This window comes from Heterocephalus glaber, unplaced genomic scaffold (assembly GCF_053883595.1).
Source record: "Heterocephalus glaber isolate CG9 unplaced genomic scaffold, H.glaber_assembly_v1.0 deba00001550, whole genome shotgun sequence".
Taxonomy (NCBI): Eukaryota; Metazoa; Chordata; class Mammalia; order Rodentia; family Bathyergidae; genus Heterocephalus; species Heterocephalus glaber.
The window spans coordinates 10,089,711-10,113,652 of NW_028258343.1; the positions used below are offsets into that span (position 1 = coordinate 10,089,711).

The 23,942-nt window shown below is 36.8% G+C and overlaps 1 protein-coding gene across 16 annotated transcripts in view; it reads left to right on the forward strand.

Moving 5' to 3' along the window:
- The window catches only part of Utrn (utrophin), a 527,655-nt gene that overhangs the window by 482,876 nt on the left and 20,837 nt on the right, over window positions 1-23,942 (forward strand). For 13 of the 16 annotated variants that reach the window (XM_087190253.1, XM_087190252.1, XM_087190262.1 and 10 more), the window contains 4 exons: window positions 13,344-13,480; window positions 19,530-19,568; window positions 19,795-19,860; window positions 20,918-20,983. In XM_087190253.1, coding sequence (XP_087046379.1) covers window positions 13,344-13,480; window positions 19,530-19,568; window positions 19,795-19,860; window positions 20,918-20,983 — 308 coding nt within the window. Of the gene's footprint in view, window positions 1-13,343; window positions 13,485-19,529; window positions 19,569-19,794; window positions 19,861-20,917; window positions 20,984-23,942 lie in introns of those variants that run through there. The other 3 variants (XM_087190255.1, XM_021259287.2, XM_087190264.1) reach the window with 2 other exon arrangements.

Below are 23,942 nucleotides of genomic sequence, written 5' to 3' on the forward strand. Positions count from 1 at the left end.
ATGATGAAGAGCTGACTAATACAGTAGGTGAAATCTTGGCAACTTCTTCTGGGCTTTGAGCTCTCACAAGGGCAGTACATCATGGTGGGAACACATGGCAGAGCAAAACTGCTTACATTGTGAGTCAGAAAACAAAGTGAAGGAGGAAGGGGCCAGGTCCCACACTCCCCTTCAAAGGCACCTCCCCCAAGTGATCTAAGGATCTCCTCCCGGCTCTGCTTCTACAGGTTACACCCCCCTTCTCATAACACTACCCTGGGCATCAAGCTTTTGGTGCATGGACCTTTAGGGAGCATTTACCAGCCACACTGTCTTGTCTGTTATCTGCTGCTAAAACAGAATGTCATGGTCAGTGTTGTTTGTAATGTACAGATGCACAGATATGTATGTGGCTAGTGGTTTTTGAGTCTGGCCAGGATGAGGCCCCAAGGCTGAGGGGCCTTCAGGTAGCAGAGGACTTTGTGTTGCATCATCCCATGGCAGAGGGCAAAAGGGCAAGAGAACTTGCACTCGCAAGAGAAGGAAGGGAGTCAGACCCATCTTTCTATCGGGAACTTTCTCTGTTGATAACTAACTGTCATGATCTGATCACACTTAAAGGTCCTGTCTGTCAAAACTGTTGCATTGGGGATTAAACGTCCAACACATGAACTTTGAGGGGACACATTCAAACTACAGCATAGGCATTTTGCTAGGCACTAGAGCTATAGAGATATAATGGAGAGAGAAATCATCTATGGGAAGAAATTAAGATTATGTAATATTTTTAGAATAATGAAGATTGTAGATCAAGATAGTAGTTGACTTTTTTTCTTGTTCCTTGTGCACTACTTTAAATTCAGACATTCTCATTTATTTTTAAAACAACTTCATTTTAAATTAAAATGATCATATCTTAAAATTCTTATTAGAAGAAGAGTTTATGGTTATTTAATTTTGTAGTGAAATTATCCTAGTTGGATCTTCTTTAAAATCATCTTTGTGGCAAACATCTGAAATTTAATTCAAATTAGAAACATTTTTATATGTTGTCAGGATGCATAAAAGTCTCTTTTATTGAGCTCTATTATCTTCACAAATTTCCAGTACATAATATATCATTAACCAGAGCCACCATGTGGTACCTAAGTTCTCCAGAACTTATTCATCTTATAACTGAACATTTAAGTATTTTTTTCATCTTTAAACCTGTACACTAAGAGCCCAGTAATCACCACTCTTCTTTCTTCTACTATGAACTTGCCTTTTTTTTTAGCTGTCACATATAAACGAGATCATGCAATGAGATCTTTGTATATCTTGTTATTTCAATTAGTATTATGTCCTCTAGGTTCAAGTGTGACTGCAAATGACAGGATTTCATTCTTTCCAAAGCCCGAATGATATTCTGTCTCTCTCTCTCTCTCTCTCTCTCTCTCTCTCTCTCTGTGTGTGTGTGTGTTCATATGCATGTGTGTGTCTGAGTGAATAGGAATGTGACATTTTCTTTAGCCACTCCTCTGTTGTAGGGTACTTAGATTGATTCCACATCTTCATCACTGTGAATTATGCCACAATAAACACGGGGATACTAATATCTCTTTGAGCCAGTGATTTTGTTTTCTTGGCTATGTACCCTAAAGTCAGATTGCTAGATCATTTGGTAGTTCTATTTCTAATTTTTAAAAGAACTTCTGGACTATATTCCATAATGGCTATGCTAATGATAATCCTTCTTTAAATTATAGAGAGGTAATGATGAATTTCACATATCATTTGTAAGAGTTCATGTAATTGCTGAAAGTGTGAGAGAGAATTGGATAGGGTTAACTGCGAAGCAGAATGGGCAATGTTTGGAATTGCTACTAGGGTTAATCATGAGTCACCAAGAGATGAGTAAAGATAACTACATTGCCACAGAGTGCAGCTGAGGTTAATTGGCAAGGATTTGCAGTTTGTGACTCCATCATTGCTCAGCAGCTTTAGAATTAAAGATGGTAGATTTAGTTGAAAGTCAAGCAAGTGCAAAATTGAAAAGTATTGATGGGACTGTGTTTGACATGTGCTAAACCCATGCACGTGTCTAAAGACATCCTTAGAGGTGTTTCAGGTCTGGGTATCAAAACAATTGGGTAAAGAAGGAAATGAAGAGCCAAGTAAAAGGCAAACCTGTGTGCTTTTATGCTAGATATCGTGAGAGGAGTCACAAGGTATAAGAATGACCTGCGTGGCAGGAGCTGATGATAATGAAAAAGGGGGGAACTTAACAGGCATGTTTGCTCAGATTCTGCTCTGTGTCCTTGCATCTTCAAGGATATCTTCCTCTATTTCTGTTTATTCTACAGACTAATTTGTGAATTTTAGACATTTATTTGTGTCATGGTTCTGGGGGCTGGGAACTCCCAAGATCAAGAGGCTCCGTCTGGTAAGGGCCTTTGTACTGTGTTGTTCCATGGAGGAGGGCGTCACAGGGCAGGATAATATGCCAGAGGAAGTCAAACTCAGAATAGGGCCACACTCATCCGCTCAATCAGGACCCATCACCTACAACAGCTAGCCCTCTGGTGCTACTGCACTAACTCATTCATGAGAGCAGCTCCTGAGCTAATCACCTCTTACATGTCCCACTACTAAATGTTGTTGCACTGGGGATCAAGTTTTCAGGGCGTGAACTTCAGGGGATGGTAAGAGATAAACGGATTCTCTTTTTCTCCAGGTGTAGGGAGGACTCTTGAAAGGTCTGATCTGCATCAGGGGGAAAGGGTAGAAGAAGTTCACAGAATGATCCTTCTGCTTCTCCTGCTTTCTCAAATGCCATATTTTGGGGTAGGATATACTGAGGAGTGTGAGCCTCCTTTTGACGTGGCTTTTGTGAGGGAGAGATTGTGCAGCCAGTAATGGAGATTGTAGGGTAGATGAGTATTATCGTGGGAGCATTCGGATTCATTTGTGGAGCAAGGTTGAAAGAGTGATTATGAGCAAGACTTGGGGCAACGGGTAAAAGAACAGAGTCCACAACAATGGGCAAAGAAAGGTAGATGGCAGGAGGCTGCATGCATCTCATCCCAGCCTATGTGGGAAAATGGGAAATAGGAAGGAGTAAAGGGAGGTGTCAGGATCCGAAGGTTTAGGATGGAAAGATGGTTTCAGAGGTGAAAGGACAACATATTTACAAAAGTTTATTGATTGGGTGGTCAGCAACATCAGCTACTTCCAGCATTGAGTCTTTCAGTGTGAATTCATTGTATGTTCCTGCTTATTTGATGGGCTTTGAACAGACTATTTTATACTGATAGGTTTTTGTTTGTTTGTTTGTTTGTTGAAATTTTGGTGGACAGAAAAATATTCTTCTGTGAAAAACAACTTATTAAATTAATACCACTTAAAACAGATTGGTAGCCCAGTTTTTAAGCAAGCACAAGTTGTGTTTGAAACAACAGGTTCAAACACATTCTTCTTGGACTTGATTCATATATGGAGAATTAACCCCAAATTTCGTATTTTTCATGTTTTAAAAAACTGTAGGATAGTGGTTTTCTACTGAAAAAATAGAAGAGGTTTTAACTTTTAAGTTGGATGCCAAATTATGTCTTCTCTTTATGAACTCAATGCTGTTGGCAAAAATAAATACAAAACAAAGACAAAAAAGCTAGAAGTAGTTTTGTGTACTCCACTCCTGCCAGCATGAGTGCAATCAGAAGGCTGTGAAAATCAACTGCAGGAAAATGCTGATCCATTCCTTGTTGAGTTAGTGGAGTTTGTTTTGGGAGTCTTGGCTTTTCAGATGTAATTTGGGATGTTGGCCAATATGCTAAAAATGCACCATCATTGCTTTTTCTCTGATGTCAGCATCCTGAATTGGTTTGTCATCTCTTGTCCATGTTACATTGCCTTCCCAGGATGTCTAGTGCACTTAGATTGTGTCATATGCTTTTAAAGTGAGGCTTGGACAAAATCTACTTTGCTTTGGATAACTGATATCTTACTCTATCTGGACCCCTTGGGGATTCTACTGTTAATTTTTCAGCTTCATAATTTACCACTGGTACTTGAAAGACTTACCTTCTCTTACTGATTTAATCCTATCTATGGAATTCAAATATGTCTGAATTTCAACTTGTTGAAATCAATGAAACTTAAATGAAAACAGAGATTATTTTGCAATTAAAAAGCTCCATAGAGACTGTCTTTAAAATAAATCCTATAGGGCCGGGGATTTAGCTCAGTGGTTTTGCTGCCTGCTGCACAAGTGCAAGGACCCGAGTTTGATCCCCAGTACTAAAAAAATTTAAAACTAAAATAAAATAAGTCCTATAATAATAATATGTACAGCTTGTAAGTATATACTACTGGGAATGATCCACTTCTACGTTTGAGAGGTAAATCTTGCTAATGACACTAACAATATTTTAGAACTTGTGCGTGATACAAGTGGTACTGTTTCATTATTCATGTGCTTAAGTAACAGTGTTGTTTTTTATATAATCTTGATTTATGTCTTTATACCTCCTTGTTTCCTTTTATCTGTAAGTATTCATATTTGTAGTTTAAAAGCCTCCTGGCAGGAGTATTTGTTAAGGAAGTAGGTATTCTATTTGTCATCTCCAGTTATGAGGTGCCAAAAAATATAATTGCAAGATTTAAAATGAATATGATTTTATTTGTTTATTTGTGGTTCTTTTTGTTATTCTGGTTAAATCATTCAGTGATTAGGAATTTTTTGTTTTGGCCTTGAAATTGACATTATTGTAAATAAACCCTTTATATAGGCCACTCTGTGGATCTTTAAAATTAGTACAAGGGTTTTGAGTGAAGTTGTAAAGCAATTTACTAAAGGGCCTACTTGATTATGAATACTGTAGGGTTAGAATTTCTGAATTCTAGATTCTTCTACATTTAGCCTTGCTGCTATTTGTGATTCACACTAATAAGAAGGAAAAGCTGTTAAGCCATTTATCAATTTTTATTGAAGTTCAATAGTGCATATGTACCAGCATTTAAGCTAAGCATATACCATTTGATACATGAACAGAACCAGAGCAATGCACATGCATTTTTATGTAGATGTACAAACTCAAGGAAAAGACAGAGTAACTTGAAATTATGCTCCATATGAAGTATCTATATTTGTTCTCAATTAAGGAACAATTGGAGGAGAAAAATTTTAAAAACCCTTTACTTTTTTGTTGTTGTTGTTGTTGGTGGTGGTGGTAAAATAGAACTTGAAGAGTGAAAAGTTTTCTGAGCCTCCTGTACACAAGATTTTCTGTAGGGTTTGGAGAGAAACTTGCATGGATGGGTGTAGCCCAGAGCAGATTTTGTAATTCAGCAACACTTTACCTTTGACATTTTTCCTCGGTTTGTTAAAGTAGCTACATAAAAAGTGATAGGGTAACTAGGCGGCAGAACTAAAAATCCACAGACAACATTTCCAACAAAAAGAGGTGACAAGGTGGCCCCCAAATAAAACTGGGTGGCAACAAGCCTTCACCAGTTGCAAAAATTTTAAGATTATCATTCCCTGTAGGAAAGGAATGAGAAAGAAGCAAAGCTGTCTGAGAACTGGAGATCCTGAAAGGGCAGCAGATATTCAACAGAAAGCAGGAAAGGCTGGTTTCAGAGTAGAGGCCAATCTGGGCAGGGCTTGTCCCTGAAACCCAAGATACAAAGGTGTAAAATTTCCAGAATATTATGGCCCTTTGTGGGGTCTCAGACCTGACCCACGGGGCTTCCTTGTAGAAGGGGGAATTTCTTTTTTCATGCAGAATGTAATCTACTAGGAATGGAACCAAGTTTGAGCAGCTCAGGGCAACAGAGGTGAAGGAAAGAAAAGGTCTTATAAAGGATATGTTGAGGTTTGAGGGTGGGGAAGGAAATAGTAAGCCCTGAAGTTCAAGTGTTGTTATAACTTATGTTCCCTGAACAGCCATATAAATGAATCTGTTGCTTGCTGGCAGAATAAAATGGGCTGTAAGGCCAACACTGCCTCGATTACTGTAGCTTTAGAAGAAGTCTTAAAATTAGGTACTAAACGTCTTCCAACACTGGTTTTTGTTTTGTTTTTTTTTAACTTTTCAAGGTCCTTTGTACTCCTACATAACTTTTAAATTTCAATATCCAATTCTTCGTTTATAGCAAGTATACACAGACCTGAATTTCTATATATACCTTGTGTTTTCTATTCCTGCTAAATTCAAGTACAAGTTCTAGGGGCTCCTAGAGATTTCTTAGTATTTTCTCTGTAGATGATCATTTCATCTACATATAAAGATTTTGCTTCTGCTGTGCCAATCCTATCCTAATTGTGTCATTTTATTGCCAGACTATTTTGGTGGGGACTAGGTTTCAAAGTTTAATGGACAGATAAAGAGTAAGCATATGTGCCCTTGTTCCCCACCTTAAGGAGAAAGCATTGTTTCTTCTCCATTCATATAAGGAGTTCTCACTGGAAGTATGGAGTACATGTCTTTGATCTGTTGAGAAGGTTCTGTTCTACTTCTAGTCTCCTGATAGCTTTTATCATGATCAGCTATAGAATTTAGTCCAATACTTTTTCTCCAACTAGTGACAGGATCATATGGCTTTTTCCTTTCCTCTGTTAAAATGATGACTTTTGGGGGTGGATCTTCCAATGCTGAACCAACACTGCCATCCCTATAACAAAACCACTTTCTACATACTGCCAGATCTGACTTCTAATAGTTTGTTTTGTTAAACAAATTTCTATCTAGGTTCATACTTTTTTCTTCTATTATCTTTATCCAGTTTTAGGATTAGCACAATGTTGAGTTCCTAAAATGAAGGGAGAAGTGTTCCTTTTTATTCCTGCTTTAAATGTTTGATATAATTTATCAGTTAAAATGTATATGAGACTGTTGTTGTCATATAGGTAGGTTTTCAAGCTAGGAATATACTTTCTTTAATAGGTGCTATTCAAATTTTATATTTCCTCCAGAGTTAGTTTCATTAATTTGTCTTCCAAGGTCCTTCTTAGAAGTTGTTAAATTTATTTCAAAAAAGATTTTTGAAATATGCTTTCTATATCCTTTTAAATTCTATAAAATCTGTTGTAATGTCTCCTAGATCTTGATATTGTAATTTTTAAAATGTATAACTGATATTGTGTAACAGAAAGAAAAGGTCTAAAGGAGCAGGGGAAGTGGGAGGGGTAGAGGAAAGGAAAAAAAGGAAAAGAAAAAGTATGAGAAAAGGGAAAAAATGGAAACAAAGTCTTTGCAAATAGGGAAGGGTGGAGGGGGTGAAGGGAGGGCAGGGGAAGGGGAAATAAATAAGAACCAAGATACTCATGTAATGGTACAAGATCCCAATGATGAATGTAACTGTATTTTATACCTAAAATGTACCAATAAACTTAATGGGGAAAAAAATGGGGTGTAAGGAAGGGGGAAAAAGAATTGAGATGTGTAGTGTGTGTACCAATTGCCTGCAATGGATGTAACCATTATGTAGTGCAAATATGGCTTAATAAAAATTAAGACATATACTAAAACCTACTTCTCAAAGAAATGTGGTTTTAGGAAATGAGGCCTTTGGAAATTATTGGAAGTTAGCGCATTTATGAGAGACTGCAAAGAGCTCTCTGGTTCCTTCCATTATTTGAGAACAGAGTGATAAGATGCCCATTTGTAAACTGGGAAGCGAGCTCTCACCAGACACCAAACCTGATCTTGGACTTTGCAGCCTTCACAACTGAAAGATAAATTTCTGTTGCTTATAAGCTACTCGGCCAGTGGTACACCTTTTTCACAACCTGAACGGACTGAGCCATACCCTATTGTTTTAAATACCACACAGAAGCAAAAGAAGAATCTCTGTGAAGTTGGGAAACTTGCCTGAGTCTTGCTTACTTCTTTCTAAATAAGTTTCATAATAAAAAGGAATTGAATAACAAAACTGTCAAGCTCAAATCTCATGTAAAAGAATTTTAAGAAAAAGAGATAAGGAATAAAATAAAATCAGCACAAATGATGCATGCCAGTAATATGCTCATTGAACAGGTTGAAACTTTGGCCTCTTATTTCAAAAGCAGATATGCAACCTTAAAAAAAGGTATTCATGAAGGAAAATCCTGAAAATTGGGGCATCTGTGAGAAGAGGTGACAGAACTCAAAATGAATTAGAAATAAAAAATATCAGTTCAGAAATTTAGAATAATCCTAAGGAAGGTAAGAATGCATAAAAACAACATATGAATATCTTGAAAGAAATAGAAAATGTGTAAGAGCAAAACTTTAAAACTCAAAAAGAAAGCAATTAAAAGAATTCCAGAGAGAACAAAATCTTGGAGATAGGCCAAAAAAGTGCCAATGGATAGTGGAAATTCCCAAAGAAATCCTAAGCATGGGAATAGAACAAATACTAAAAATGAAACTTCAAGGAAAACTTTCCTCCAAAAAAGAACAAAAGCAGCAGCTATATGCTGAAAGAATGTATCACAGTATGTCACTTACCTGAGAATACCAAGAATGACCAACACCAAGACATCTTGGTATATTTACTGGACTTCAAAGAAAAAGAAAAGACTCTTTGCTTATTTAAACAAAAACAAAAGGCATGACTTAGTAGGAAAGGAAAATTAATTAATCATCATATTTTTATACCAAAGAAAATGAAGTAACATATTTAAGAAACTCAAGGGAAAAAATAGGTGAGCCCAGAATTTTATTTCCAGAGAAAACAACCTTCCAGTGTCTAGCAGTGAACATGGAAAAACTGTCCTCAACATGCAAGCACTTCCGAGGAAGTTTATTAGAGTCCAAAATAACTAGAGAGACAACATGGCAACTGATGGAGAACATTCTCTTGTTACCTATAGAGCTCAGACTAAATGAGGCTACAAGGGAGAAAGTATAGTGTGTAAGGGCTTATCATCTGAGAACATAATGTAACTACTTTGCCACTGGGAGGAGAATGGAAAAGTAATGTATATTTTAATGTTTTCAAATAGTCACGCTGATATAATATTAGTATTCTGAGACTGTTGTATGTATCATATGGGTAAACCCAAATGAATGTTATCTCCCTGTGTCCCTGAGAATGGAGGTTCTAGTTATGGAAGAGAGGAGGTGAAGATGTAATGGAGAAGGAAAGCAAAGCCCCACCATTGGGAATGTGAATCACATGCTTCAATGTAACCTCATGGGGAATGATGCCTTTCAATACATATTTCTACTGAAAGAGCCTAGACAGGATAGAAGGTGAATTTAGAATATCTTGTAATATTAGCTAGCAAGTAAGTTCTTAAAAACTACTACTAGTCCCTCGATAAAAAGAGCCAACCGAAAGAAGCTTCTGCCAGTCAAAGATGCAGCAATTTGAATCTTAATAATTGTGACAGATTGAAACCCACAAATATGATAAAATCGAGTTCATATTGATATTTATTGTTTTTGTTTTTATTTCTTTGGTACCAGGGATCAAACTCGGGACCTTGCACCTGCAAGGCAGGCGGCGGAACCACTGAGCTAAATCCCCAGCCCCTAGATATTTCTAAATGAGCAAGATTAAACCATAATATTTAGGAATAGAAGTTGGAATGATAAATTATTTTTAAATATAAGTAAGTTACTAAAAGAGGATTATGCTTTTTATGGAGAGGGGAAGGGACTTGAGAGTGGAAGGAGTTTCTAGAATATTCAGCAAAGTTCCATAGCCTGACCTAGATGATGGTATCACCTTACAGTCACTCATGAAGGATATATTTGTTGTGTATATGTTTTTAAAAGGTAAACATCAGTCCAATAACTAAATTTTAAGAATGGTTATCTCTGAGTGATCCCGTAGCTCTCTTTTACTTTTATTCCTTTATATGTACTTTCTTTCTAACTGTATTTACACTGAACATGTTCTATACATGCAGTTTAAATCTATAAAATGAAATTTCAGTGTGTTTCTTCATAAACAGCCACATAACATCTTAGCAGTACTTTATTTAAAGTGAATGATGAATGCAAAGTGTGGTAATAGTTATTATACTTAGGAGCCATGGATTCTTTCTCCTACAAAACTTAAAAAATTGTTTTGTTTTTCTGCATAGTCCTGATATGATGAAAAGGCCTAGGTTTGCCAGACCAACTTTCCCATACTGACAGGGTTAGAGTTCTTGGAAAGCTTATTGTTTCTCTGCAGGCCAGACACCCAATGATAATCTTCTTAAAGGCCATGATGGTTAAATGAGATTAAAAGAAAACAATTTATAATGCTGAAGGATCTGTACTAATGTTACCATCGTCTCACTGAGTGGGACCTGCAAAATCTTCTGTTTCCTTCTCTCTTCTTTTATGTACAGCAGTAAACAAAAACTTAATTTTTTCAAGAATTCCATTTTTCACTTAAAGTATTGAATAATTTGTTCATTGATAAGTGTTCCTTGAATTCCATCTTCCTAGTATAATAACAATACTTGTTTGCTTTTGAAAAATAAACAAAATATTAAATCTAATGTGAAAATAGAGTTGAATTCATTATACTCATTATATTAGGTAAGTGGTCCTCTATTTCCATTTTTGTTTAACCAAACCATTGCATTAACACTGTAAAATAGAGAAATATTAGATACTGTCATTAAATAGCAAATTTGACCAAGTATGTATAAATATTTTAACATTTTTGGTGCAAATGTGGGCTTAATTCATTTTCTTGGCTCTATCCCAAAGATATATATTTTGCTACCCCAAATATAATCCCTACTTTGTGGGATGAATTACTTCTCACATTTTCTTTTAATATTGCATGAAGCTCATAGCATTATTTAATGCCTTTAGATTGCAACTTTGACTGGTAGATTTTTTTTCCTCAATATAAAAATCATTCTGAAAAAATGTTCTGTTTCTCTGTGAATTTGCACTAACTTTTTAAAAAAATATATAACCGTGATTGCAAACTTAATTTAATTTCAGTCTTTGATATAAAACTTTGGGAAGATGAGCAGGTGTGTGTTTTTGTGATGAGGAGTAGTGTGGAGAGGGGATTTTTTTGTTCTGTTTTGTGTTGGATTGATTTTGGTCTAATCTTCTGTTTTGAATATATTTAACTAAGTAATGTATGATATGGAATTAGACTTGGGCTTTTTCTTTCTCTAAGCAAGATTCCTTGTAGGAACCCAAATGTGATGAGCTAGAAGAATATTATGAAATAGAAAGAAGCCATCATAAAAAAATTATATATTATATGAATTCATTTTGATGAAATGTCCAGAATAGGCAGATTCAGACACAAAAAACACATTGATGCTTTCCAGGGGTTGGGGGTAGTAATGCACATATTGATTCTTTTTGGGGTGATGAAAATAAATGTTCTGTAATTAGGTAGTGATGCTAGTTGTTCAGCTGTGAATATACTCACGACCACTGAATTATGCAGTGTACACTGAGGCAGCTGGGGAGACAGAATTTGAGGCCCTGCCCATCTGGCCTTTTCTCCCACTCAAGCAACCTTGGGCTGCAAGATGGAGACCCAGGTCTCACTTGACAACCACTGCCCTAAGAGATCCAGACCTATATATTGCAAGTGTGGAGGTGACCCAAGTAAAAGCGTGAGTGCACTTCTTCACTGAGTACTTCCCTCTTTACTAAGAAGGTGCTGAACAAAGATACTGAAATAATTGGCTCCTAAAATCTTTTTCTTAACACAGGTGTCTTCATTTTGCATGTCAGTTATGTAAAGCTTGTTTCACTTTTCTTCTTTGTAAATCAGAGGAGGATATCTATAAACTTGATTATCTGCAGTGTGCTACCCAATGCAAAAGATGTGAATATCCTTACAAGTGATGCTAGGTCCCAAGTATTCTTTCTCTGAAAGTTTCTTTTTTATAACTCTCAATTTATTCTGATTATTTCTCCTATTCTGCCTGGTAAGGTCTTAATACCTACAAAACACCATCTCTCTCTCATAGCAACTTTTCCTCTACAGGATTGCCTTACAGTTTTTGGTCTATCTGTTAATGACTTCTTCCCATCTTGCACATCTGCTTTGCATTTGGGATAATCTCTATCTATAGAACTTCAAATCATTATAGTTTATTTTCAGTCATTCAGAAGAAGATTTAACAGTGTGAATCTTCTGGCAGTTTCTAATGATAGCCTGAGACTGTCCCTACTGGAGGCATTTGTTATTTGTTTGTCGTTTGTTTTAATAATGTGAAAAAGTAATGCATTTTAGACTATCCCTAAATAGTGTGGTATTATTCATGACTCCTTTCTGTCCTGCAAACCTAAGAGTAGACTCAGAAGTTCCTGCAATTTTTTATTAGAAGCAAACATATTTAGGCAGAGAGAGAGACTAGATAAAAAGCAGCAAAACTGTAAGGGTTGACCCCAACTTAGTTGTTTTTAAAAATAATTATATTTTTTAAAGTTTCAGTTTGCAAACAAGTTCATATGAGGCCTGAACAAGTTTATAGTGACAGAAAAGATGGGGTGGGAGCAGGGAGCTGGCAGCAGAATAAACAAATATTTATGACTCAGTTAATGCTGTAGAAATATTCTCTGATTATAAGGAGATGGGAGTGAGGTCTATTCAGTGGTAGGTTCCCCAGAAAAGTAGGAGGCAGACAATCAAGGTTTTACTTCAATTCTATGCAAATAATATGAATATTTTAACTATATCTCCAGAAGGACTAAAGTTGTTACTGCATAGCAAATAAAAACTGATGCTGAATTGATGAGAGAGAGTAGAAAATTGGAACTTAGAGAACAGTTCATGGGATAGAATAAGAGGGTAAGGTTAGGTAATTTCAGCCCCTCTTACCCTAAAGGAGTATTGAAGCCAGTCATCTTAAAATACTTAAGGAAACAATAATGTTTTATGTCACCTTTAAAAATTTGGCTCAAGTAAGACAATTGTATGGCTGCAGTGTAGAAAGGATAAAGAAATAGACAGGATTCTTTCTAATCTAGAGCTCCAGGGTGCATCTGCACTTTCTCTCCTGGGGGAGCCAAAATGGCCATGTGCTAACTTCAATTTATTCAACATAGTCAAAACTATGTAATACTCAGAATACTTCCTCTTTACTACATTTTTAACAATAAGTAGTTTTAGTGGTAGGAATCAACCAGTGAGTGATATTTCCAAAACTAATTTTACTTTTTGGCTCAAGGTTTAAAACATTGAAGAAAGGGTTTATTTTCAACAGAAAATTTAAAACTTTATCAGTGGATATGTTTAATGATGAATTCCAATTTGTAATGTGTTTTCAAGAATATTGGGTATTATTCCAAAAATGCATAAAGCTACCAGAATCGTTGCCGTTTAATGGTGTCAGTTTACATCTGCTCTGATTTTATTGTGGATGGTTATCTCCCTCAGTCTTAATGAGAAGTGCAATTTTTTCTTTAACCTTACAGACAACATCTGGGGAAGATGTGAGAGACTTCACAAAGGTGCTGAAGAACAAATTTAGATCAAAGAAATACTTTGCCAAACACCCTCGGCTTGGCTACCTGCCTGTCCAGACAGTTCTCGAAGGTGACAACTTAGAGACGTAAGTTTGATTTTAATCTAAAATCATTGATGAATATTTGCTTTGTTGTTATCTTTTCTAATGTTAATGACACAAGAGATCAAGAGATATTATTTAATGCTGGAAGGATTTGTATCTTCTTAAAATGTTTCATTTCAAAAGAGATGAAGTTACGGGCCAGGGATTTAGCTCAGTGGTTCTGCTGCCTGCCTCACAAGTGCAAGGTCCCGAGTTTGATCCCTGGTACCAAAAAAAAAAAAGAGAGATAAAGTTAGAATCAATCCTCAGAATTATGAAATTTTATTATTGACTTTTGACTGGTGCAGGTTTAATTGGGAATGTGTTTCTACACTGATAGTCTGTTGTTTCTGAACAGGTTGGTTGTCCCTGTTCTTTTTCCTTTATCTCTTTTCTCTCCTCTTTTCTTGTTTCTTTTCTATTCTTATTTCCAATATTAGAGATTGAACCTAGTGCCTTTGCACTGAGCTACTTCCCCAGCCTTTCCTCTCTTTTGTGTGTGTGTGTGTGTGTGTGTATGTGTGTGTGTGTATATATATATATATAGAGAGAGAGAGAAACATAGTCTCCCTAAATTACCAATGTGGGACCCAAACTTGCAGTCCTCCTGCCTCAGCCTCCCAGAATACTGGGATTACAGACATGTGGTCACCTCTTTTTTTGATCATCTCTTCTCCTTTTAAAATACTTAATCAAAACTGGGAATGTAACTTAGTAGAATGCCTAGGGCTCTAGGCAAACCCAGCACTGCAAAAAAAAAGGAAAGTTTTAAAATTTTTTTGTTCATTCTTTTATTTTTTTCTGTTTCTCCTTTTGGAGGTTGTTTTACTATTTCTTGTAGTACATTTTACATCTTTTTAATACAAATTTACCAATAACACTTAAATCTCTTGCTTCAAGTATGTATCTATGCTAAGATATCAAAATCTTACATTATATTTCTTAGCTATCTTAAAGATGGCGGCAGAAAAATGAAATACCTTTATATATTGTAGGAAATGGACATAATCACTTAAAAGCATATACAAGCAGTACATCGGTTCATGAACTCAATTCTCTCCATGATTCTGGTCACAAACCGAATTGGATGAGAATGGAAGCAAATTTCACCGTAAGATCAACATTGAACCTAACCATTGAATTTGATTTGGTTCTCATCCAATTCAGTTTGCGACCAGAACTGTGGAAGGAATTAAGTTTGTGCACTGAGGTGCCATTGTATTTTCAGCTGACAAGCATAAATCAAAGTTTCAAGATAGAAAAATTACCATGGAATTATAAAGTAAGTCAGATAAAAATGTGTAGCCTGAGATGAAAAGGGAACAAAGAAAAGGTTTTAAATAAGCCAGAAGAAATGCAGGGAAGTAATTTTAAGTTACTAAAGAATTATTTGTCATGATCAAAATAGGTATGATTTAAAATTTTGAATCGTTTTTTAGAGTATCAGCACAATGTGCCTGGCAAGGATTTTCTTCTGGGCTTGTGGCTGGGAAAGTGATTTTTTATCACTAGTCATCTCCAGAAGAGGTCGGCCCAGAGAGCAGTGCTGCTCTGGGAGAGAAAGTCCCTTTCCAAGTGATTATAGCGCAGAGCCTGCAAGTGCTCAACATAATGTTCTCTACGTCACAAACAGAGAAAATTGTTGCAAGAACCATAAAAGGTGTGTCAAGTGCAATTTTTGTGAAGCACAACTTTTATTTAACCTTCAAAATCCATAGTTCATTTTGCTTTGTATGTGAGAGAAACTCAGAGGTAGTAAGAATCCAATGTGTTCTGAAAGTCAGTGTCTTAAAGATGCCAAAATAGAATAGATGATCTGATGTCTTCCCATATATAGTCCTGTAGACCTTTAGTCCTGTAGGAAATTTGCTAAACTAGCATGTCTCTCTCTTTTATATAAATAGGCCTGCGTATAACACATGCACGTATATAAGACAGAACTCCTTTCTGATAACTCTGCTTAACATCAAACTGTGTCCAACTAAGATATATGCTTTCCTCATTGTTTTTTCCACAATCCACATTAGAACAAATTTTGTGAAATTGATTTCATTTTAAGGAGAGCTATTCAAATACATACAGGAAAGGTATATTTGGGGTCTTTGTTTTGTGGCTATATTTTCATCTTTTTCTTTGAAAGATCGTATATTAGTAATTCTTACTTTAGTGTCTAAAATGCAGTTTATAGTGCTGAATACCTTATGATGAAGTTTTGCTTCTGTTTGTATCAGACCCAGTTAACCTTTGGAGTGGCTGCCTGAAGTATAGAATTATCACATAGTGCTTTAATTTATGGGATCATTGCGTAGGTTTGAGCTAAGCATTGTGCCTTACACTTTTTTTCATAAGTCATTGGCATTTTGTGTCCCAAATACCTGTATCCTTCACACAAAGTGTGAAAATAGATCTTTTATATCCTTTTAAAATATTTTTAATAATTTGCCTTTCAAGGTCAAAATAATCATCAACAGGGCCAGGGATTTAGCTCAGTGGTTCCGCTGCCTGCCTCTCAAGCACAAGGTCCTGAGTTCCATCCCTAGTACCAAAAAAAAAAAAATCAACATCAATCATCCTATTTTGAGTGATTCTTTGAAAGTACACATTAACAGAAAAGCATGGCAAATAATGTTATGGTTTGATTTTGGAATGTAACACTGTAGAGTCCTCACCTCATTTAGCATAAATTTATTACCATTTTCATTGAGAGAGGAAACAAGTGAAAAGAATCAAAGAGTGTAAGATTAAATCAGATGCCACAAGGTACTTATTGAAAATGAGTTATGTGCTATTGGACTTATTGGACAGATTCTCTTCTTTTTAAAATCCTAGACAGAGCCAGGAGTAGCGTGCACCCCTGTAATCCTAGCACTCAGGAGGCTGAGGCAGGAGGATCACCACAAGTTCAAGTCCATCCTGGAGTACATAGTGTGAGTTCAAGGCCAGCCTGAACTTTATATAGGAAGACTCTGTCTCAAAAGACTAAATATCCTATACAGAGCTCTCTGGATTTGGTACAGTTCATTTTTTTTGCTGAGCCCTTTCTAGTACAGGGCCACTTAATCTTCTGGTATAATAATTTATAGGAGTGGGCAGTAAAAAGTTTGATTTCCTTTATCCCTCTATTTGTGAGAAGAGAACATTGGAGAAAAACCAGTGAAGTAGTGAAGGTGTTGAAGTTATTTATGGAGCTGATTAGAAATTTCTTTTGTTTCTCTTTCACCCTCTCAAAATGTCATGTTTTGTCTTCTGACCATTAATTATACGGGTGTGTGTGAAGGGGATTTATAGGAAAAAAACAGTGATGACTGAAGGGGTAAGCATACCCATGCTAAGGCTTATTCAATTAATTTTATGACTCTTTATACAGTATTTCTCAAAGAACGAAATAAAGCAGTAGAGCTTTATTAAAGAGTGCATTGTTGAAATATACCTAAGAAATAAGCTAAAATAGTAGCAAAAGTAATTTGAGAGTTGTAAGAGGTTATTATTGGGTAAAAATACTGTTTGGTTTCTCTAAAGATTAGAAAAGTAAAATAGACACCAGCTAAGGTGGACTGGATGAGTTTAAAGATGTTTTAGAGCTCTTCCTATAGCAAGAACCAGCCCAGGGTAGGTAAAACTATGATGGCAGAAGACAAGGAGAAAGACAGCTGAGCTGAGACCCAAAAGATGAAGAGGACCTTGTGTTGAATTTTTGCAGTGTTCCTAGGAGGAGAGGGGTAGTGCAAAGGAAGCATTTTCAGATACTTGAAGGCTTAAAATTTAGGCAACTAGAGTGGTAAGCTGGAAACAGTGGCAAAAACAAGAGTGGAAAGAGAAACAGGAGCTAGATGGTAAAGGGCCCTGTGGGCCATGCCGAAGTGTTCAGAGTTTATCCTCAGCACCGGGAGCCAATGTGAGTTTAAAATGGAAAAAGAGCTGAGATACAAATATCTACCTGCTTTGGAACAAATGGATTGAAGAAGACAGAAAACCAGAAGCATAAGGAACAGATTTCTGGGACCTGGAAGCACCAACAGAGTTCTTCAAAGTATGTTCAAGACTTTTTAAACTTCAAATATACTTTAAATATGTTTGGTAGAGTTTGGTTCCTTCTGTATTAGCGTGTGATTAACCAAGACACCCTGCTCAGGCACCACCCTGAAAAACAAGAAGAGGCTGTAGGATTAAGTATGGGGTAGCACTGATTGTTCTTATGATAATAATAATTATTATTGTTGTTGTTGTTGTTATTTTGTGGTATTGGGAGTAGAACCCAGGGCTTCAGGCATGCCAGGCAAGAGCTCTACCACTGCACTACATCTTCAGCCCTGGTTTTATTTTTGAACTGTCTGTAGCCATAGGTCCAACCAAGCAGTACTTAGTTGGGTTTTTTTTCCTCTGAAAATAAAAGTAAAACCTTAGCACTTAAAATTTTTTTCTTCAAATCAAAATGCTTTGAAGTCAGTGGAGTTTAAAGTTTGACTTCTTATCTCTATTTTTTCTTATACATTTTCCACTGAAAAGAAAAGAAAAACCACTCCCGAGAAACTCTTCAGTGTGCCTTTCTACCCCTGCCGTTCTTATCTTAGTTCAGGGATCCCTTTTGTGCTATCTGAAGTAACTTCACAAGAACCAGTCAAGCAGTGTCACAGAGCTTTTCCAGGGTCTGTTAAGATCAAAAATGCACATTCTTCTTTTGTTTAAAACTCATGTCAAATGTTGTGGTGCGCTTGAGTTTCAGAAATAATCTCTTAAACAGCTACTGTTTTTAGAAAATGTATAGCAAATCAGTCGCTTGACATTTAACACCCCTGTTTCAGAGTTAATGTCAGAAGAATGTGGAATGCTATGTTGTTCTTGTATCTATTTTACATATACATAATTAAGTCTTCTTAGAGAATAAATTCTGCATTCCGACAAGCACAAAGTTAGATAAATACCTATTTTTGAGAGTAGGCCTGAAGAGTCTTAAATTTTTCATCTCAATAAGATAACCTTCTGTCTCAAAGTCTTTGCCATGCAGACATCGGCTTCACAGTAGGAGATAATGAGATCATGAACTTTTTTCTTAAGTATATACATATAATAGAAACAGGAGAATCAAGGAAGTAGATAATTTTGCTTCAATCAACATTAGCTTTTGCAACTTTATTTAATTGAATAGACAACCATCTTTGTACTTTTAAATTTACATTCATCACTCTCCCACCCCATGCTTCAAAAAGAAAAAGAAAGAAAGAAAGAGTTTGAACTCACTTTTAATTAAGATCAGTTGTTTTCTAAGAAAGTATTTCCAGGAGACATGGGGATCCCTAGGCAGTGAGTGTCTGGTGCTGTCTAGGCTGAGAGTGGACTTGATCTGACTTTAGATTCAAGCCCCTGATTCCAGCAGAACCTGTTTTCATACATTAGTTTCCTAGATTGAACTTCTGAATAAAACCTTGTTTAAAAAAGGTCCTACTTCAAAGAAGCTTCTTTCAGTTTTGTTGATGATGTGGCCATTTGGCCAGGATGTAGGTGAAGATGTGCAGGTTGCTTTTTTTCCTTTTCAGTGTATCTGTGAAGTTGAATCTCTTCATGTATACCTGGGTTTGAATTTTTACGCTTAAAATTGGATGAAGAATGAGAAAAATCTGATTTTACTTCAACACTGCCATCAATATACAATCAACTGTCACATATTTATCTTCATCTTTTTGATCACACTTCTTCTCTAGGAAAAACAAAACTTCAATTGCGTCTCCCTTCAAGAATATTGTCTTTGTAATTGTGGGTTATAGAACATTCTGGAATTTTGTTCTCAATAAGATGGTTTGAACATGTGCTTGCTATCCTGCAACAAATATCCTATAGGACCTGTGAAGAGGCCGGAAAGCCTCCTACAGACACTTGAGCGCACAGCATCTTCTCTTGAATAAACTATGACTTTTGATTTTCCCATGGTGGATGTGAGGGCAACCACATATATGAGTAGAAGACAACTGCAAATCTGCCCAGTCCGCTGATTTTGTCTGAAATTGCTCTACAGTGTTTGTTCTGTGACTTTTGTTTCCCTCTCCCCTCTTTGCAGTCCTATCACCCTCATCAGTATGTGGCCCGAGCACTATGAGTGAGTATTCACAGCCCATATGCACAAGACGGGTGTTCTAATCAGGTGTCCTAGCACGGGGGTGAGGACTAAACTCTGGTTCTGAAGTACTGCTCCTGCATCCTGTGTACGAGTACCGGTGGTTTGTTTGCATGGCAAATTAAGTGTTTAACTAAACTAACATTCCCACTAGTAGCACCTATCAGTATTAGGGCATAAAACTATCACTTTGTGTTCTCCTTTACAGCCCCTCGCAGTCCCCTCAGCTCTTCCACGATGACACCCACTCAAGGATAGAACAGTACGCCACACGGTAAGGGGCTTGGATGGGAGCCCGGTGCTGCATTGCCACCCAGAACACATCCCTTTCTGAATTAATCCAATACCAGGAAAATGCCCTGGTTTGAGGAATGCTGTTTTGCAGAAGTTGGGATTCTGTTACATTTGGAATCTGAGCTCTCATCTTTTCATGTTGCAATTTACACTTTGCCAAACACCTGCTATGTATCTATGAAAAAGAAATCTCAATAGGCTGTAATTACTGAGCTCCTGAGAGTCCAAACACTGTACAAGCAGGATTTAGATCATGTAACTCAGTTTCGGTGAATTAAAGTAGGGGTTTAAAGTATTCTCAGGAGATGATGCACATATAAATTGCACTCTGTAATTAAATTTATGCTACTGCTTTGGTATTGGCGTTTTAGTGTTCCTAGACAACATTGAGTGGTCCTGATGGCCTACACAAACTTTCAGTACAATAGTAATCGTCATCTGTGGTCCCAGTAACCAGTGATGAAAATACTGGTTTAATCCTAAAAATAGTAGTAAATGAACTGAGTGGAGACAAAGTAGAATTTTTGGAGAAAGGCCGGCTTGGGCTGTTGGGAAACATACTCAAAAGCACTGAGCTGGGAAAGGTCATGACTTGTTTACTGAGCGAGCGAGATGGCACAGAATCCAGGGTCTGATAATGAAGGGCCCAGTTGCTTAGGACTTCAGGCATGTCCTTAGGGAAAGAAAAGCCACCGTGGGGAGTTTCTAAGCTGAGAGGAGCACACTCAGAGGTGTGTGAGAATTCCACCCTTGCTTCAGTGTAGAAGTCTGGCCAGGGGGCCTGGGAGACCACTGAGGAGACTTGGTCAACAGTGCAGCGTGGTAAGAAATAGGGGTCCACGGGCCTTAAGGTAGCAGTGGTGACAAAAAGGTGACTCAATATTAGATGTTTTCATCTAACCATTTTGCTAGAACCTTTGGGCCTTAGTCTGTTTTGTCACAATATGATGGTTCACAAGTGTCTGAGGATGTGCTTCCAATTGACAGTGTCCTATGTGGAAAACATGGGACAATAGCCTCTTCTTTCCATTTTTCAGACTGGCCCAGATGGAACGGACCAACGGGTCTTTCCTCACCGATAGCAGCTCTACTACAGGAAGTGTGTAAGTAAATCGTGGAATTAGCACTGCCTGAGAAGGCTTCTTCCTGGATTAGGGCTGTCGGAAATAATCTTCAGTGACTCTGGGCCTGAATTTTGATCCCAATCAAAATTAATAAATATGATTCCAAAAATGTCTACATGGATTTTATGCTTTCATGCTATGAGTTAATGAAAAAAAAAATTCTCCATTGGTCAACTGATCTGCTTTAGAATAATCAGATCATTTTATTTATAATGTAATATTTATGTTTCTTGTTAAATTTGCAAATCTGATTCCATAGGATATAAACCTTTTCTGCAAAGTACTCTTCCTTCTGCTTGCTAATGTTTTTCTGTGTCATTTCTGCATTGAGCAACCTCAGTCCATGCACCCTTGAACATATACTTCTTACCCTTCTGTGAAAAGTTGACTCCCTTGCCAGTATTTTATTTTGTTAGGAACTAAGGGAAGCCTCAGTGACTTTAGAATGCCTCTTAAGAAGCTTTCTAGACAAATATTTTACCTCTGATTTCCTCATTTGCGTATATCCAACGTGGTTGTGGAATTTTCTTGGCAGATATTTTACCTCTTCTTATTCCATGGTTTGTGTCATCTTTTCTTTGGGACCTTTCCTAGCCTTGTAATTCACATTAATTCTATGCAATGTCTTAAAGATTTTAGTAGTGTCAAGTTTATGTGACTTACAGATTCACTGTAGTTTGGATCTGGTGGGAAATTGTTAGGCTGACAGAAAAGTTTTTGAAAATAGTGCATAGGTATTTTTCACTAAAAAAAGACTACAGAGAAAACAAAACCAAGTATAAATATCAGAAGCACAATAACATAGAATGTCTCCCTTCAAATATGGAAAAAAAAGTTCTAGTTATCATGAACCTTATAAATAAAAGCTCAGAGGAGAGTTTTATTTCAATTTTAAATTTCAAAGATTAGCATCTTAATACTTGACAATGATATAATAATGATTTATATCTCATTAATTCAGGTACTATGAATATGAAACAATTTCCAAATCAAGATAATAGTGTATTCGAAATGTTTGTTTTCTATTTAACATACTAGTATGCACTTCACATGGAGTAAATACATTAAATATCTGCTAAATCAAAATCATTTTCACCAAGGTTAAAAATGTTCACAGAATTAAATAAAAATAATTAAGATCAAAATCTTACCTCTTTAAAATGTTTTTGTCTTGCTGTTTGAATAGAGTAAAAATAGTGCTCAAATTTAGTATATTCTATCTTCAAATAAAATAAACACTAATTATACATTTAGCACTAATGTTTCAGAAAAGATAATCAGATGGTTTTCAGCTGAATATATCTTCTTAGACTGTCATTAGATATATTAACACATTTATCCATCCAACAAATATTTATTATATACCTACAGTGCAGTGGTACACTGGACCCAATTATGAGAGAGCTGATTATTACATTTTCAGGAAGATTCTAAGTTTCATAGAGCCCTTATTAAAAACCAATTTACATATATGTATATACAGATATGATTAAATAAAATAGATTAAAATAAAAACAAAGCACTCTAAACCCATCATGCTCTCATTATTTTACTTCATTTTACTATTATCTGTGGCCTCAGGGTTGATTATTATGCCCATCAGATGGCGTGTACCTGTGTGCTTTTTCCTAATTCCATACTCAGTGACATCCATAACTTGAACTTGGCCGTGAAGAAAATATTTAAACCCCAGAACTTGGGACTCTACTTGTCAAGACCCCTGTTTTTTTCTTGTGGAGAACCTGTTCTTGTACACATATTAGCCAGCCACTGCCATGCACCTAGTGGCAGTCCATTGACAGATGTAGGTATTCTCTTCACAAGTTTTGCAGGATGGAGGGGAGACAGGTAAGTGCTCCAACAGGAGAAGAGCATGGTGAGGTCATGTGTGAAGGCACAGTATTGTTCTCTAATGTCCCCATCCTAATTCTGGGAACCTGTGGGTATATTACTTCATATGGCAGAAGGGGATTCACCGATGTGATTGAGTTAAGGCTGTGGAAAGGAAGCAAGCACCCCGAGTTACCCAGGTGGCCCACTGTGATCCTACAAGGTCCTTCTAAAGGGGAAGGTGAAGAGTTAGAGTCAGAGAAGGAGAGGTGAGTGTGGAAGTAGAGATCAGATATAGATTTACCGTTAGCATTGAGAATGGAAGAGTGCAGGTTACCTCAAGGTGCTAAAAAAGGCAGGGAAACAATTCTCTCTTATACATATGACTAAACTAAAATAGTAGTGTAAGACTGTGTGAGCCATGAAAGAGAAATTGTTTTCCAGTTGCTGGTCCATTAATATTTTCTCAGTAAATGTGTTCAGTCTCACTCTGTGAAAGCCAGCAGGGAGGTTCTTTGCTTTCACACCTCGAATTACTGGGCATCCTGGGGTTTGTTTCCTATAAATCTGCAGTGATTCTACCATTTAGGGGAGAAAGCTAATAATGAGCCTGCATCATTGAAGCTGCACCCTAGATCTGAAATCCACTGATTTGATATGGAGTGGTCACCCTTCTCCCTTAACTTGTAATGTCTATTTACTTAATCATGTCCGTTTTAACCAGTATTATTCCCTTGAGTAGGAGAGTATTTCTGGTAATACCGGGATACCACAATAGGTTTTCAATATTTTCTCGTCACAGTTTCTGACTCAGTGACGGTTACCTCATGCAGCAATCTGTTATCCTTTTTCTGTGGAAGGGAACTATTTTTTAGCTTACAAAAGGGGAAATGTGTTGCTTAGGTCATTGAAGATAGAGAACTCTCATCCAGAAGCCAATGGCCATTTTTCTGCTCATCCCCAAACTCTCTGTACCACATATTTTCCATTAGTGTCCCCTGCTTTGTCTTTCACTGTGCTCTTGTGCCTCCTGCGCATTGGGCTCTTTCCCCTGATGTGTCCTGTCACCTCTCCAGCTTCCTGGAGTAGTGGAGAAGTAGCCCTGACC